A 17,395-nucleotide genomic window follows, 5' to 3' on the forward strand; every position below is an offset into this window, starting at 1 on the left:
TAAGTGATTGGTCATCAGCCTTATAGATTATAAATTAAGCAAGTGGCTTGAATTCATTTTTTTATTATAGCTTCGACACAGTAGGAGGAAGTCAACCATGCATGATCATCCATCACACTTTATGGTTTTTAGTCGGTGAGTAACCGGAATGCGCACGGGGAGAGTAATTGAACCAAAAGATAGAGAGACAGAGAGGGGAGGGTGGGTGAGAGATGCGGGAGGGATTGCCTACACCCATACAGTGTGTGTGTGTGTGTGTGAGTGTGTGTGTGCAGACGTATGTATGAGAGAGACAGAGTGACGGGGGCGAGACGCGAGAGAAAGACTAGATATCAGATCCACACAGAGAGCTTCCGATCACAAAAACACTGAAGATGGAACAACTGGATCGCGACGCGCCCCCGAACCCAATGACCAATTAGGAGCGAGCAATTATTATCTTTCGTGGATCCGGACACGCTGGACCAGACCGCTCCATCTCCTCACGCCTTCAAGATTTTAGACTTTTCTTCTTTTTTTCCCCTCCTCTCCAGCAATCTTTCAAGTGGATTACACGAAGGTGGCTGGATCTTGAAGAAGGAGTGCGTCAAGTGAGCGCACGTATCCAACAAGTGGATGCATGAATTTGTTCGCAGCAGACAGACGCTGAAGAGAAAAAAACCACAAAGTGGATTGATCACCTACAAATCTGATCGATAACGTGCACTAATTAGCTCAGATGTGGAGCTCGTGCTGCTTGATGGTGATGTATAGATGTGCGCATTGTCTCGGCCTGAGGTAGTTTTTACATGTAGTGACTTTTGTGCATTAATTAGACGTTTTTCAAGCTAATAATCGAACTGCAATGAGGTAAGAGCAACATTTTTGTCTTCAGTCAGTGACCGTAAGGAAGATCTCGCTGCGGTATCCACCGTCTCCCACCTCACCCAGCTCCCCCCATCCATGGACTCGCTTCTCCGGTGCCCTCGGTGATTGTAGAGGGGGGAAGTTGGGATCCTCTCTGTAGACATTTCTGTATGACGAGGGCGCAGGTGGCACCCAAAGGTCGCAGCCATGCCGATGCATCCAGTCACCTCCACGCTGATGTACCGGGGGATCTGCACCATCCCGGACATCCTCTCCTACAGCGCCCCGGTCAACCTGCCCGAAGACGAAGTTGAAGGTGAGATTGTTTGCACCTGCTCGCGTGCACCCTACAGGGTGCTCGAGGCCAGTGTTTTATGCTATGTTTATTCATAACAGGCTCGTGTCAGTGCCAGTGTTATGGTGGCTGACTGTGGTGGAGCTCATTCAAACAAGACGCGCGTTCAGCACCTTGGACAGCGCTCACTGATCCGGGTAGAGATGTGAAATGACATAAAAAAATGCATAAAAAAGGCCTGTTTAGGGTTCGACATTCACCCTATTGTCTTGCTTTTGATATATGAAAGAGAGGGTGCAAAAAATAACCACTTTTTTTGCAATTTTGCTAAAAAAAAATCACCTATCTTGTTTCAAATCTCTTTCATTGATTTGCAGCTCATTCAGAAGGTTGGTTACATGTATTTGGTTCATAAAAAAGAGCACCTCTGCACCTTTTCTGCCAGGAGGTGTTGCTTATTGAGGACAGCAATGATGCATTGGCTCTAACTGGAGGCAGAGGTTCCTGGGTGAAAAATTTGTTTCATGGATTCCTGGTTTCACTGGCCCATTAAGTCTGGAAACACACTTTTTGTGTTAGATTTTCCATCTTTTCCCCCCTGAAATCTTTGTTCCACATCTGCGAAATGATCCAACCGTCATCTCATTTAAAAAAAGTTATCCCAAAATCATTTCTCCATTAATGTGCACTGCAGTGGCACCTATCAGCAAAATAATCATCCTCCAACAAACATGCTGACGCACGTCAACTAGTCTCAGTTGTTAGTTTTTTTTCAGTATCTTGAGAATATTCATGCCTGGAGCAGTTATGATGTGAACCTGCGACATATGCACATTATCATAACGGCCCCTGGGACGCTGCTGAAGTCCCAAAGCGAGTGTGATGACAGTAAGTTGTTGCGTTGTTGCCATGTTTTCTGTGCGGTGACGCTGTAAGGTGTCTGACGTGTTCCTGCTGGAAGATCTGCACCTCTCATCCTTGTTACCTCAATAATTCACAGAGAAACAAAGCAGATACACGGCTTTGACATGTTTGACTGCTTTGCATGGCCGACTCAGACGCATCAGTGTGCATGCAGGTCTTTGAAAAGTCATGCATTTCTGATCAGGCTGTGACTGAAATGCATATGTGTGATGTGCAGACAAGCTGGAGTCTTGTGAGATGATCCTTTTGGTGGATTTTGGTGCAGAATTTTTGCAAGAAGGAATCAGAAATGAAGTGGAAATTAAAACCTGGAGTTGCACACATATTGAAACCACACAGCCACACACTCCTCCTTTGTCTCACACAGACACACAAAAGGAGGTTTGCATCTGCAATTCAGTTGGCAGGGAAATGCTATTCACTGCTGAGGCCGATATTAATTAAAAAATCTGAGTGGAGGAAGCCAAATATGAATTGGTTTTGACCCATAAATGAAAAGGCTCGGTGCGTTTTTTTGCACAACACCTGTTTGAAAACTCACACAGCACCAGAAAAGACAAGAAAAGAAGGAGCCATTGTGTCTTCTGTTGTATATTTTTGCTTTGAAAGCCCCCCCAAAAAATGATTCTGCGATAAAAGGGAAGTGTCAACATGTCAGAACCAAAAGTGATCTTTGCACCAAGTCGTGCCCATGATTATAGCATTGCATCACTCAGCGCTTTATTGTCAAACTTGATTTGGGGTGTGCAGAGACCTTGCATGACAGAGATATATTTTGTGCACAGCAGCAGCAGCAGCAGCACTGAAAAAAAGAAGAAAAAAAGATGGCTGTCTCTTATTTCAATCATCTTTTATTGACTGCAGAAGAAGCTTTGGGTTGTTGAAATCTCAGTTTCCTTTTCACCCTCCCACTTTAATTTACAGTCAGCTTTGGGCGCAATAAACAGACAGCACTTCATTTCGACTCGAGTTAGTCAAATCCACTTGTGTTGCCGTGGCGGCGCAGTCACTCAGTCGCAAGACAAAGTGAGCCGTTTGGGCTTTACGGCTCAACTTATAGTGGCAGTTTGACTTGAGAAGCGATGGGATGTTTGTGGAGAAAATAGCACTAGCCCGAGGTAATGCACAGTTAACAGCGGTGACAGAGCCTCTTTCAGCTGTTGTGCAGCATTAGTGATCCCGTGTGAGGGATGTCTTACAGGTTGAGAAGGAGGCACACTTTAAAGGCACTGTCACCGAGGAGATTGAGCGTTGTTGTTGTTGTTGTCAAGAGTGTAACTGAGAAAAACAGCTTTTCCTGTCAGTTAGCACAAAATGGGGACAATGTATTTGTGTCAGGGCTGATTGGTTGGTTGATTACGAGCTCAGGAAAGTCATCACATACAGAAATACTTCACAATGTGCCAGGATTTGTTATTTTCTAGCTTCCAGGAGCATTTTCCCATCATATTTTCTGCTGCTCAAAGATGGAGGACAGTGTTACAAGTGAGCAGCTGGGATCACAACACATTTTCTTCCCAAGAAATATGATGTTGCATGATACATTTGTCTCCTTATTGGACATTTCTTTTGGAATTCTGCTGTAATTTAGTATTTTTCTTAATCTTAATGTTCCTTTTAGGTGCCAGGGCCACTTTCAAAGCTCAAAACATACTTAATATTGTTTAAAATGCTTGATTCTTGATGCTGAATTTCATGAAAATCTGTTTTAAACATGATTATGAACTGAGGAGGTTTTTAGAAGTCCCTATTACTTGGGTTATTTGTAAAACATGGCTAAATACATTGGATTTTTAAATGCCCTGTGGTATTTTTATGCAGCACAATCCTCTGAAATCTCAAATATATCTACATTGCATAACAGATAGGTCTAAAAGTATACATTTTTTTGACAAAAAGTAATACATATGTTTATTTATAGTCTGTATAACATAGAAAAACTTGAAGTATTTCCAAATTTAACATAATAACAATGGTTTCTGTCGATTGCCACACACAGGGTTGCACATTTAATCACATCTAGGGATTAATAAGGTCAGAAAAAATGAAGAAAACGTTTAAAAAGGAGCAGAAATGTTAAAAAATAAGCAATTAAAGAGATAATATAAGATACAACTTTATTAATCTTGAAGGAAATTATTTTGCTCCAAAATCACAACAACACAGACATAAGATACATACACATAAGAATAAAACCAATGAATATATGCAGAGAGTATAAGGAGTAATTATAATATCATTAAATCGATTCTAAAGGATAAAAAAATAATTTCAGGCTCTTTCACTGATGTTGTGATAGCTGTATTTGTATTTAATGTTTAATTGTTTATGTTAACTGTGTTTAAATGTTGTAACTTGTCACTTTTTATGCTACTTTCTTGACCAGGTCTCTCTTGGAAAAGAGATTTTTTAAATCTCAACGTGACTTCTTACCTGGTTAAATAAAGGCAACCTGGTCTAACAGGAATCCGTGAAATAGCCACGGATTCGCTTAACTCAAAATCCGTGGAATAGCCACGGAATCACTCAAATTTCCGTGAAACTGACACGGATTTTGCTACAATGCAAGTTAATGACAGTCATATCCCGTGGCTATTCCATGGATATTTTTTCCTATTGGTTTGTTCCAAGTCATGTGACTTTCAAGGTCCCGGCGGTCAGAACAAAAAACATGGCGGACAGTTCTCTCATTTTTTGTGAAAAAAAATCAATATTTTGACTTAGTTTCTGCATAAAAATGGATTTTAATCACATTTCTAGCAAGAAATATATGTTTTATTTTCTAAATATTCACTCAGTGAATGTACATAATCACTTTGTATGTTGGAATAGCCACGGGATATGACTGTCATTAACTTGCATTGTTGCGAAATCCGTGTCAGTTTCACGGAAATTTGAATTATTCCGTGGCTATTCCACGGATTTTGAGTTAAGCGAATCCGTGGCTATTCCACATATTCCTGTGAGACCAGGTTCAATAAAGGATATATATATTGTGGGCCCAAGATGAATAAACTAAATTAGAACAATAATATTGTCAAGCACAATTTCAACAGAACACAAAGGGTTAATGATATCGTGGTTCCTGGACTGCAGACACAATGTAAAGGTCGATAAGTTCTAAATTATAATACATTGATCAAACGTCAGTCTGTGTCTCGTCACATCTCTTGAGAGACGGACGAGAATTGCCTGGAAGTCTTAAGTGTCACACACGTCAGCTCAGCCGTCAGGGAGACGGGGCTTTGTCACGAAACGAAATTGCACATTAGCGAATATATGTGTGTGTGTGTGTGTGTGTGTGTGCATGTATAGGGAAGAGGCTCAAACCTTATTGGCACGCATAGCCAAGGACTTGATTTTCAATTACTGGCTTGGACACCCCAGGGATTGAACCAATGGCACCATACTTTGCAGCCGAGAAGGCTGTCAAAGCTATAATTGGAACAAAATGCTATTTTTCTGATGCTCTATAAGGCTGTGTGTGTGTGTGTGTGTGTGTGTGTGGTCGAAGGTGGGAGGGCGGTAGAAAAGTACCTGAATGTACGACGATGTGAGCATAAATTGAATTGGACTCCGTATTCTCCATTTCCCCTCCTACACAAGAGGGACGGGGAAAAACAGTTGGTCATATTACAGGAGCTCGATATAGTTTATACCTCCTCCACCATTGATACACACACACACACACACACACACACACACGCACACACACACACATTGTTGTACTTCTATCTTTGTGAGGACCCTCATTGTAATAGTGAATTCCCTGCTAAGGTTATAATAGTTTTGGATTTTTAATTAGTTTTATTATTATTATGTAATTTTGTTGTGAATTTTTGTTTTCAAATTCTTTTTTTTTTAAGTGAGTTTGCTAGTTTTAGTTTAGTATTTTTATTTTTTTTAATTCTTTACTTTTAGTTTAGTTTTTATTATTATTATTATTTTTTTGTAATGGGGTATTTGTTGGGTGGGAGATTAAAAGAGGTCACAGTAAATTTGCCTTTATTTCCTTTGCCTCATCCATCTTTATTATGTATGAAAAAAGTTGACAAAGACGAAAATGAAGGACATTTTCACTATAATTTTTAGTTTTGTAACCACGCAAAACAGTTTCAGTTAATTATCATTATCATGTAACCTTTACCACTTAAAACAAAGTCTGAAATCTCAAAAAAAGCCTTTAAAGAAGTGAGGACTGGCCGAAATGTCCTCACTTTGCAAAAATGTCCTCACTCTGTTGGTTAAAAAACGTGTTCCGGTCCTCACTATGTAGGAAGAACAAGAACACACACACACAAACACACACACAAACAGTGTCAATATCACTGCAGGTGGAATTAAGTGGGTAGCCCATTTCCACACTGCCTAACAACAGCTCCATTGGAAGCAGCTTCAGAATAGTCCCAGGGTTGAGCTTAAAGTATTTGTAACAGGTCCCAGAGTGAGGCTCATGTAAACAGACACCAGAAGTTTCCTGTAGACACAAAGCAAAAGAGAAGACGGGAGCAGAGTGTTTGCATCTCTCCGACAAGGTTGTGATCACTGCAGTTTATTCATCGTTTCAGTTCAAATCTGCTCAGGCTTTGCTTTCATTTTTTTGTTATTTTTAGACTTGAAGAATCACAAAGAAAACTCCAAATTTACCAAGATACAAGGACATACGTCTGCCGTTTTGTTCATTCCCTCCAATAGAAATTAACAAGAATACATCTTCCCCTCAAGCAACATTCAACTATCTCTTTAATGAGTTAGGCCCAAATTTGATTTGTTATTGACAGATTCTCCAGAGAGTTGTTCCAAAAACCTCAAAACACCTTTTATTCATTTGTGACCAAGTGTGAAAACATGATTTATTCATAATTAGTCAATAAATTCTGACATGAAGATAGACAACAGGAAATCATTTTGTTCTTGTATTTCACTTTATTATGTTCCTGTTTTTCAACATCAAATAATGTATGAGGGAAGAAACCACAGAAATAAATAAATTCATTAAAAAAAGCCAGATGTTATGGCATTCCCCATCCACATGCTAGTTCTTTTCATGAACATTTCAATACAAATTCATCTCTCAGTGATTTAATATGCTTTTAATATGATTTAGATTTACAACTTTAATGTATGGTAAGATTTCAGAAACGAGTTGGTGACAGATTTCACTAAAATGTCGTAAAAAAAAAAGAAAGAATTGAGTTAGGTTTAAAAACTCCAATTTCTAATATCAGAGCATTTTTAGGTCTGCGTTGTTTTAACATATTAAGAAACAGGACTGAATTCTGTTTGCATTTTAGCAGATAAAAATACAGATTTTGCTAAAAATTTGGCAAAAAAATGAATGGAGTTTGGTGTCGAGATACACCAACAGTTATTTTTGTGTCTTTTTTCATGGATTACTGGACATACTTGGATTAGTTTGGTGTAGAGATGTCAATTTTTTGTGTCTTTTTGGGGGGAGTATTGGATTTACTTTAATTAAAATAATCCGTCAGTTTAATTGCTTTATATAAACATAAATTTATGCTGAATTATTAAGATTAAGAAACATACCCAGACCATTTTAACAGGGCTGTCCACATACTTATGGCCACATACCCTACCAGATATTACAAAGAACTGGATTGAGTCCGTATATGTATCTGTATAAGTCAGGGATGGGCAACTGGAGGCCCGGGGGCCGCATACGGCCCGCACCCTCACAAGTGGCCCTCAGTACAACTACATGCATTTGAGCATGAAATCTTAAAAGTGCAGTGTAAAAATGCACAAAATTACTTCTTGCAATTAATGTTGGTCTGCTGTTCTTGCACTGATAAAAATAAATCACAGTAAGTGGTTATTTTTCACTTGCTTCAAACCTTTTGTATTCCTATTTATACTGTTATTCATGCATTTGAGCAGGACATATGTTAAGTTACTGAACTGAAAACAAATAGACTCAAAATGAACAAAAAATGAACAAAAAAAGGGTCAAAATGAACAAAAAGGACAAAAAATGAACAAAAAAAGACATAAAATGAACAAAAAAAGACACAAAATGAACAAAAAAAGACACAAAATGAACAAAAAAAGACACAAAATTAACAAAAACATGAAATCTTAAAATTGCAGTGTAAAAATGCATAAAATTACTTCTTGCAATTAATGTTGGTCTGCTGTTCTTGCACTGAGAAAGAAAAGAAAGCACAGTAAGTGGTTATTTTTTATTTGCTTCAAACCTTTTGTATTCCTATTTATACTGTTCTACATGCATTTGAGCATGAAATATGTTAAGTTACTGCACTGTAAACATATTTAAAATTGCAGTTTCATCATATCTGGTTAAGTGCACGGTCCTATATGTGGCCCTGTGGTAGTGAACATGAAAAACTGTGGCCCCCTCCAGCATTTAAGTTGCCCATCCCTGGCTTAAATATTGTATACCACCACTAGAAGAGAGAAGCTGAAAGGGGAATTTCCTTTATTTGATGAACATTACATTCAAAGCAGGTATCCCTTTTCTGCAGTTCAACTTTTCCTCAAATTAATATGTCAATATACACCGAAATTATGGTTTCATATCCATAAACATGTTTAATGTTCCTTGTTTTCCCTCCCTCTGTTCCAGTTCCAGTGTGTTCTGTTGGGCATGAAAGCCTTCTCTTAATCACTGTCAAGAAAACATGAAAGTGTTTCCCGAGCCAAACCTGTCACAGAGCCCCAGCAGGGACAAATCTCTCAAGGAGCATTTTAAACTCGCAGAGTAACTGTCTGCAGAAATCGAAATCAACGCCGCCTACGACGTTATCTCTCTATTCGTTGGCGCTCGTGGCGAGCAGGGGGGGCTCCCCTCATCTCCAGATCAAACACACTCCCTCCAGAGATAGGAAGCTGGGAAGTTGCAAACAGGAAGTGATTAGAATAATGGAACCAAAGTCAAAGCTGGAGAGATTCTATTTAAATTCTTTTCACTGACTTTGTGATATAAGCAATGGTGGGAAGCCTTGTCTTATTACTGAATAGCAGTCGCTGTATTTATGAAATTTTTTTACATTTTGTCTTTATTTAGAATCACATTTCAATATCACATTACAACAGTCATCACCATTTTGATAATTTTCTATTTTTTTTATTGTTGTTTGCACTTAAAGAACATACAATCATAAAGAAAGAACAGTACAAGAAACAGTTAAAGAAAATGCAGGAAAGATAAAAAAGCCCAAAGGGCTTATACGCGACCCTCCCTCTTAAACCTATAAATAACTATACTTTACTTAAATTACATAGCTAGATGAAAATAGCTGATGAAAATAGCTGACACTGTGATCCATATTTTCAGATTTTTATCTAGTTATAAACAAACGAACAGAACTTGGGGTGTTTCCATCTACAGTAAGAAGTAAAAACAGATTTAAAAAAATAAAAAAAGATTTAATGGAGATATGGAGGAGGCGGTGGGACAATAAAATAATAAAAAATATCTAATTTGTTGTTGGGAATGTAACCAACAGTAAGAATACTCACCACAGTTTATTTTTTATTTTATTTTAGTTTTTTTTACATTTGATTTATTTGTTTTTGTTATCTATTTTTATTTAATTATTCATTTGTTTTGGTCCTTTTCAGTATTATTGATTTTAATTTTAAAATATTGTTTTCATTGCTGCCATATGTTTGTGAAGTTTTGGTTGTTGGATGTTGTTATATTAACACAAAAAACAATAAATATATGCTTTAAAAAAAAGTTACATAATATTAATTAATAAGAAGGGCATTTCGGGGCGATGTACAATCTCCACTTCTCCCAGATTTCCTCAAATTTGGCTTTTTGAAGCCTCACAGAGAAAGTGATTCTTTCCATTAGAAAAAATCTCATAGATGATGTCATACTACTCATCTATAGACGGGCTGTCTGACTTTAAGCCATTTCCTTACGTTATAGCTACGTTATAGCTTTTTTAGCAGCTACACTCAGTATGCCAAAAAGGTATTTTGTGTTTTTATTTGAGGATGTAGAGTGCAGAAGCCCAAAAAGAAATGCATCCCAATTAAAAGCAATGTTTGTCCCAAATATTGTGCAGTCGCTGTATTTACGTATTTTATCCACTTTGATAGAGCGACAATTGCAGTGTGCAGAGGGTTTGCAGTGGTGATGTTATTCCTGTGTTGCTGAAAAGCAGATGATGACTCAGACCTTCTCAAAATTGCTTAATGGTTTTAGTAATGTTTGCAGCATTGGCTGTAGGAACGGCTCTATCAGTGGGTCTTTTCTGTTTTCCCGCCAGTTTTCTGAAATATCTCAACAGCTGCTGAAATGGAACATGAAATATTGTAGACAATTGGATGGATGAGGCATAATTTTCTTCCACTTATCCGGGGCCGGGTTGCGGGGGCAACAGACTAAATAAGTTATTCCAGACATCCCTTTACCCAGCAATGTTTTCCAGCTCTTATATATATATATATATATATATATATATCATCTCCCCAGCAGGTCCTGGGTCTCGTCGTGCAGCAGTTTTCTAAAATATCTCAACAGCTACCGATTGGAGTGAAATTTGGTTGACAAACATTCGAGTCTGGCTCAAGATTTTCATCCAGCACCACTAGCAGGTGGCCTGCAAAACAAATATAATTCCAATCAGTCTCAGCTGTATTTCGTTTTGCAGCAATTGACACGATAATGGTAAACATATCTTGTTCTTAACAGCTTGTTGCATGAAAAGCAATGACTCCTCCATCTTGGCTCGCCAAAAACAACCCCAGCCAATATCAGCCAAGTTCACCAAAGTTTAACTCCATTCTCAATGAATTTCCTTTGCCACTGCAAGTGAATGTGAACGGGGGGGCGTCATTAGCATTCGCTAATGCAATCGTGGCAGTGAAGTATTGTTTCGCTCTCAACAATCTCCTCTTCACCAACTATTCCAGACGTCCCTCTCCCCAGCAACATTTTTCCAGCTCTTCCTGAGTCGTTCCCAAGCCAGGCGAGATATATAATCCCCCTCTAGCAGGTTCTGGGTTTGGTCGTGCAGCAGTTTTCGAAAAACATCTCAACAGCTACTGAATAGGAAAGTGAAATATGGTAGACAAACAGTGGAGCCTCACTGTAGATGAATTGTAGTAATTTTGGCGATCACATTTCATCCAGCACCACCAGCAGGTCAGGTTTACGTTGTCTAATAACTTTCAACCAAGCCTGCAAAACCAAGACCAGATGTATCTTGTTTTTCACTTATTGGCATTCTTCCTCTTCTTCTTCTTCTGTTGCATGAAAAGCAATGTCTCCTCCATCTTGGCTTGCCAAACAAATACACCCAATATCAGCCAAGTGTGGTCTACACATGCACTTCTTTGCTACTGGTTGAGCCAACTTTGTCAGTCAAAGTTCACCAAGGTTTAACTCCAACTGATGCGAAGAAGTGAATTTCCTTTGGCACTGCGAGTGAATGTGACTATTTGCAGATGACTGTGCCCTGAGAATCACCAATTTTTAGCATGTTAGCATGCTGGCATTAGCATGTATCTTAAAGCACCATTGTGCTTAAGTGCAGCCTCACAGAACTGCTATCATGGCGGTGAACTCTTGTTTCGCTCTCGACAATCTCCTCTCCACCAACTCTTGTGGGAGAAAACACACAGTCGCAAAAACCAAAGATATGATAATAAGATAAGATAAATAATAGTGATGATATGTAATTTTGCACAGTTTGTTTTTGAGCTAACAAGAAAAAAAACGCCTAAAAATATACATGTTTTTATGGAACTTTTTTGTATATAGTTTTATTATATTTAAATTTTACCTTTCATATGTTCATATATGCATCCTATGTTTACATTTTCAAGTTCCAAAACAGTTCATTGAGCATTTGTGGGTTTTATTGTAGTAAATAGTATAATTTTTCAACTCGGATTTCATGATTTTTGTGTATATTTGGGCTCAATATGTTGATAAAGTAGGTTAAATTGAAAAAATAATTGTCAGATCATATACGTGAAAAAAAAAATGGACACCAAATATGGGTATAGTAAACATGTTTTATGTTGTACATGAAGGGCAAAATCAAAAGTATTCAAAAACGGCCAAAAACGGCTCAGACCCCAGAGGGTTAATCAATCTCTTCCAAACATATCACGATGAAAATGAAACCACAATTAATGAAGTTTTGAGAAGATACACTGTCAGGAATAAATTACATTGTCACATTCATTTCATGGAAAGAGGTAAAAAATATTTCATTCCAACTTTATGGGCGTCCGAGTACAAGGAGGCCAAGCTGGGAAAAAAAAAAAATCACAGCTCTTTTGATTTCTACTTCATGTCTTTGTAGCTGCCATTACCCTCACATCAATTTTTTGGGAAGGTGCATGTCATGTCAAATCGAGGTCGCTACACACCTTGATCACAGCTCAGGGTTTGTTTGAAATGTTTCAGAGAAAAAGAAACTCGTGGGGGCAGAAATATTGAGTTGAATGTGAAATCAACCAGTGAAACTCAGTCAGTCAGTGCTCTTGGCTTATGGACAGGACTAATTGGGGAGTTTTTCTCTTATGATGTGTATCCCTGAGTCATAAATATGCATTTAAGAATACTTTCAAAGACAAAACACAGAGTCAGAAAATAGTTTGCTCTCAGTCGTAAAAAATTTAACACATACTAACGGGGCTTCTTTTCCAACATTTATAGTCGTTCCCTTGCCAGAGTTTTTTTTTAGGGGTTTTGCAATTGGCTTTGATTGACAGCTGCTCAGAAAAACACTGACACCACTGTGTTCCTAATGGCATAAACTGCCTGTGAGGCGATCTTGATGTTTCTGCTGCACTCCTACTGTAGCTGCAGCAGAAAAACATTGACTCATTCCTTCGCCCTGAGGTGGAGGGTTGACTTCCATTCCTTTGGAAATACTTACATGAATACAAATGAAGATATTTAAAGACACCGGCATCTGCTTGGCAAGACAGAAATTATGCACATAATGTATTGCTGCTGCAGAATCAGTGGGCGTTGTGGGGGTGAACTTCCAAGGGGTCAACTGCGACCATTTTAAAAACATATGCTGCTAAAACGATTTGGTTATGCTGGCTCATTTTCACGAGTGTGGAGTATGCAAACAATCCAGATGTGTTTACCAAAACCAAACACTTATTTTCCTCTCCTCTCCAGCTATTGACTGCTATTAGCAAGGCTCTCTCCAAGGAAGCCAGAATTAGTTCAATTATTGTTCTTACAAAAAGCCCTCACCTCAATTTACCCTTGAATTGGATCCCCTAACAAACTATTTGTTTCCTCTAGCTCACACGAAAAGCTTTTCATACCTTCCTACAGGAAAAGGAAAGTTTCTCATCAAAGCATCCTCTCTCACTGAAATAATATTGAAAGGGAAAAAAATGAATCAGGCAAATAAATGTGTTTTTCCACTGCCAACACTATTACATTTCCACTTTCTGCCTTTCAAATCCTTTTGACAATTTTACAAGTCTGGCAAACATCTGTTCATAACTCAGACGGCTTTTGTTAATGATTAACAAAGAAGAAAGACGTGCGGCATCAACAGCACTGACTGCTGTAATTGTTAAATTACTCAAGTTGAATGCAGATAAAGCCGGAGGCACATTCAGAGTTCATTGTCAGAATTTGACTTTGGTGGTGTTGGATTTGTGACTTTTTATTCTATGAAACACTGAAGCAGGATGGTGACATACTGTTGCATAGATCTGTAGTGAAATATCAGTTTGTTCTGTCTGAACATAGACTGTATATAAATAATGGACGTAGTCACCCGTCGGTTTGTGGACTTTTGAAGCATCGAGTTCGGTGTTACGCTCGTCGCCATCTTTCTTTATGTCTGTCGCCATCTTGTTTTCGGAAACGGGGAGCAGACCATATTTGGACTGTGGAGGAGGAGAGGGATCTGATCACTGACTACAGCCTCTCTACACCTCAACCTGACTGAAAGAAGTCGCTGCTAATTCATGTTAGCATTAACTTTAGCATTAACTGGTTAATTTGGGCTAGCAATAAACAAAAACAAAACATTACTTACCTGAAAAAATTAACAGCAACTATATAGAGTGTCTGTTAGTCCAACCACATGCTGAACAAGACATTTTAAAATGAACAATAAAAATGTCATTAAGTGAAAACACAGTGAAAGGGTCAAAGTTATGAGACCAAACCGATAAACGTTCTTTTTTCCCCCTTAACTTTATTGACGCGTTGCCGTGGATACGCATTGTTCTGCTTCTCTACTGATGACGGCTCGCCTCAGTCAGTGACCTGTCAATCAAAGGTAGCCACGCCCCAAATCATACTATTTTCTTCTAAATGGGGCCATTATTTAAACAATTAACATGAAATTGTCTTATAGAAGATTTTTTTTACAAGTGATTGAGACCATAGTGTTGTCCTAACATTTTTTTGAGGTAATAAATCAGTAATAGGTCGCTGCTTATTCATGTTTACATTAACTGTAGCATTAACTGGTATGTTCATTTTTAATGAACAAAATGTAAAAAAGAATAAAAATAAATGTCATTAAGTGAAAATACAGTGTGGAAGGGTCAAAGTTACGATATGAAACCGGTAAACGTTCTTTTAAAAGAAAATATATATGTATTATATTATATATTATATATATAATAATAATGTTGCCATGGATGCGCATTACTTTACTTATTTTCTGATGACGGCTCGCCTTGTCAGTGACCTGTCAATCAAAGGTAGCTACACCCCAAATCATACGATTCTTTGTCTTCTATTTTCTTCTAAATTAGACCATAATTTACACAATAAACATCATATTGTCTTGAAGGTTTTTTACTAGTGATTGAGACCATAGTGTTGTCCTAAAATAATGTTTTGAGGTAATTAATCGAGTGAGAAGTTTTCTCATTTTGTATTGAAATGAATGGACCCAAATGCTTCTCCAGCCGCCGTCAGCGCCCCCTGTTGGAATTTTCGGTAGAATGCAGCTTAAGGCACTTCCCGCTTTGCCTCACTGCTCAGACCCGGAGGTTGCCACTTGTGTCTGAAAAGTGTCAGATTGTCATTAAAAACCACACATATATAAAAATTATTTTTCACACCTTAGTGAAGAAAGAACACACAAGCAGGACAAGAAGATTAACTTCATTCATTTTGGAAAAGGACCTGGTTCGTGACATTACATATCTGCTGCAGTGGGGACACCAACGAAAGCTCCCTGCTTGTATTTAATCAGGCTGGGAATAATAAATCTCACTTTGTTCGTCTTCCCATCACTCCACTCAATCCTCAACTGTTCCCGCTCTACCTGCATGATGGAAGGTCGTTTTACACAATCTGCCAAACAGACAGAGAGACAGGCAGGCAGGAATGGATTTCAAAATGGCTCTCTGGGTTGTATCACCTGCCTGGATGAGACAGGCAGCATATGAAAAAAGCTCTACTTGACACAGATGGTGATAAAGGTGTGAGCAGAAATGAGTCATTTCTACGAGGGTGAAGTGACCCAGCACCACAGCTTGTGAACCACAAGTTTTGTAAAACTGCTTCTGAAGGGTTCAAAAAAAGGGTTGGTTTTGTGAAGATTTTGTTGGTTTTGTCATGGTTTTACTAAAACTTTAATGGTAAATTAAGGTAGAATTAAACGAGAAGACTGATATCACTAAATGTGAAGCTGCTACTGGCAGTCGAACAGGTCCTCCAAACCGTACGACCTCATATGTTGTTCGTTCCTTCCACTCAAATATGACCAAAAGAAGCATTTACAAAATTAGCGCTCCTAATTTGCAGGAGATCAACATGTCCTCATGTGCAAACATAATGGTTTTAAACACTGTTAACATTCATTAGGTTTAGGCAACAAAACATGGTTTGGCATTACAAAAGATCATAAAAAAGTAAAATAAATGCACTTATGCTGGAAGTAAGGTAGTCACGTTGTTGACATAGAAATGTGCAACAATTTAGTTTACAAAACTATTGAGACCATAGTGTTGTTCAAAAAAAAAAAAAATCTGAGGTAATAAATCAAGTGAGAAGTTTTCTCATTTTGTAATGAAATGAATGGACCCAAATGCTTCTGCAGCCAACGTCAGCGCCCCCTGCTGTAATCTTTGGTAGAATGCAGCTTAAGGCACTACCTGGTTTTCCTCCCTGCTCAGACCCGGAGGTTGCCGCTTGGTCATAATGGAAATGGAAGTTTTCTCATTTTGCATTGAAATTAATGGACAGAAATGTTTCTGCAGCCAAACGTAGCGCCCCCTGCTGGAATTTTCATTAGAATGCAGCTTAAGGCACTTCCTGGTTTGCCTCCCTGCTCAGACACGGAGGTTGCCGCCTGGTTTTACCCAGCCACCACCCCTTTCTCGCTCCCTATGCGGACTTTGTCATTCTTTATACCCCTTTGCTTTCACACAATGTCACTTTTGCCTCATTCATAATCCCTACAGCCACTAGATGTCTCCGCTAACTAAAAAAAAAAGAGTAAATATGTGTTGCAAATGACACACAAGATCGTATTCAGCCAATTAACCAAATGGAAACTGAACGAAAAGGTTGAAAAGGGCGTTTGATGTTTCCCTTTTTTACCACTTAATGTATTTTCTCCAGACATCTACATCACATTAAACAACCACAGCCTTGCATAAATTCTCAGTTAATCAGCTGCTGTAATGACATCTTACCTTGCCACGTTGGGTTTTGATGGAAAACATGTGGTGCGTATCAGCAGAGAATATCATGAAGTGCCGTGATTACGTCTGTCAGCTGGGTTAAAGTTGAGTCATTTATTCCCATTTTGATCGATTGCCATGCAGGAGTGGATCCAGCAGACTTTATTACCTGTGAAATTAACTGTGATGAGTTCTGGAAGGTGAAGTGCATTTTCCCCTGAGTAATAATTCCTTTCTTTGATGAACAATACCGCAAAGTCTACACCAGACAATAACTAAATCCGGCGGTAGAAAAACGAGATCCATAAGCGAGTGCCTGCCGTTAACGCGGCGGAACTGATGAGGGAGTGTCGGATCAGCTGTAATGCAGAGAGGAGGCTTTGGATTGTTCACTTCTGACCTTTGTTTGAGGTGCTTCTCACGGGTTTTCGCCTTGTGGATATTGGCCCCGGCTCAGCTTGGTATCAGCTGTGATGATGAGAACTTGCAGCTTTGAAAACATAAGAGCGAGGGAGGAGGAAAAAAAATGGAGACAGATCAATGATTCCTCCCTCCCAGCTGGAAATAAAAAGCCGAATGAAGCAACAGAGGCGGGCTAAAAATTTCACGGCCTTTCACTGACTTCAATCGTTCGAGGTCAAGTGGGGTTTAAAGAAGTTGGCCTGGGGATTTTTTTCTTACTGCGGATAAAGCACC

At 38.7% G+C, this 17,395-nt stretch overlaps 1 protein-coding gene across 1 annotated transcript in view; it reads left to right on the top strand.

The window, feature by feature from the left end:
* The first annotated feature begins 249 nt into the window (after positions 1 to 249).
* The window catches only part of LOC131975027 (calcium-binding protein 7), a 43,452-nt gene continuing 26,306 nt past the window's right edge, over positions 250 to 17,395 (top strand). Inside the window, exon 1 of the mRNA XM_059337554.1 lies at positions 250 to 1,162. Coding sequence (XP_059193537.1) covers positions 1,054 to 1,162 — 109 coding nt within the window. The 5' untranslated portion in view covers positions 250 to 1,053. The remainder of the gene's footprint in view (positions 1,163 to 17,395) is intronic.

This window comes from Centropristis striata, chromosome 7 (genome assembly GCF_030273125.1).
Source record: "Centropristis striata isolate RG_2023a ecotype Rhode Island chromosome 7, C.striata_1.0, whole genome shotgun sequence".
In the NCBI taxonomy this organism is placed as follows: domain Eukaryota; kingdom Metazoa; phylum Chordata; class Actinopteri; order Perciformes; family Serranidae; genus Centropristis; species Centropristis striata.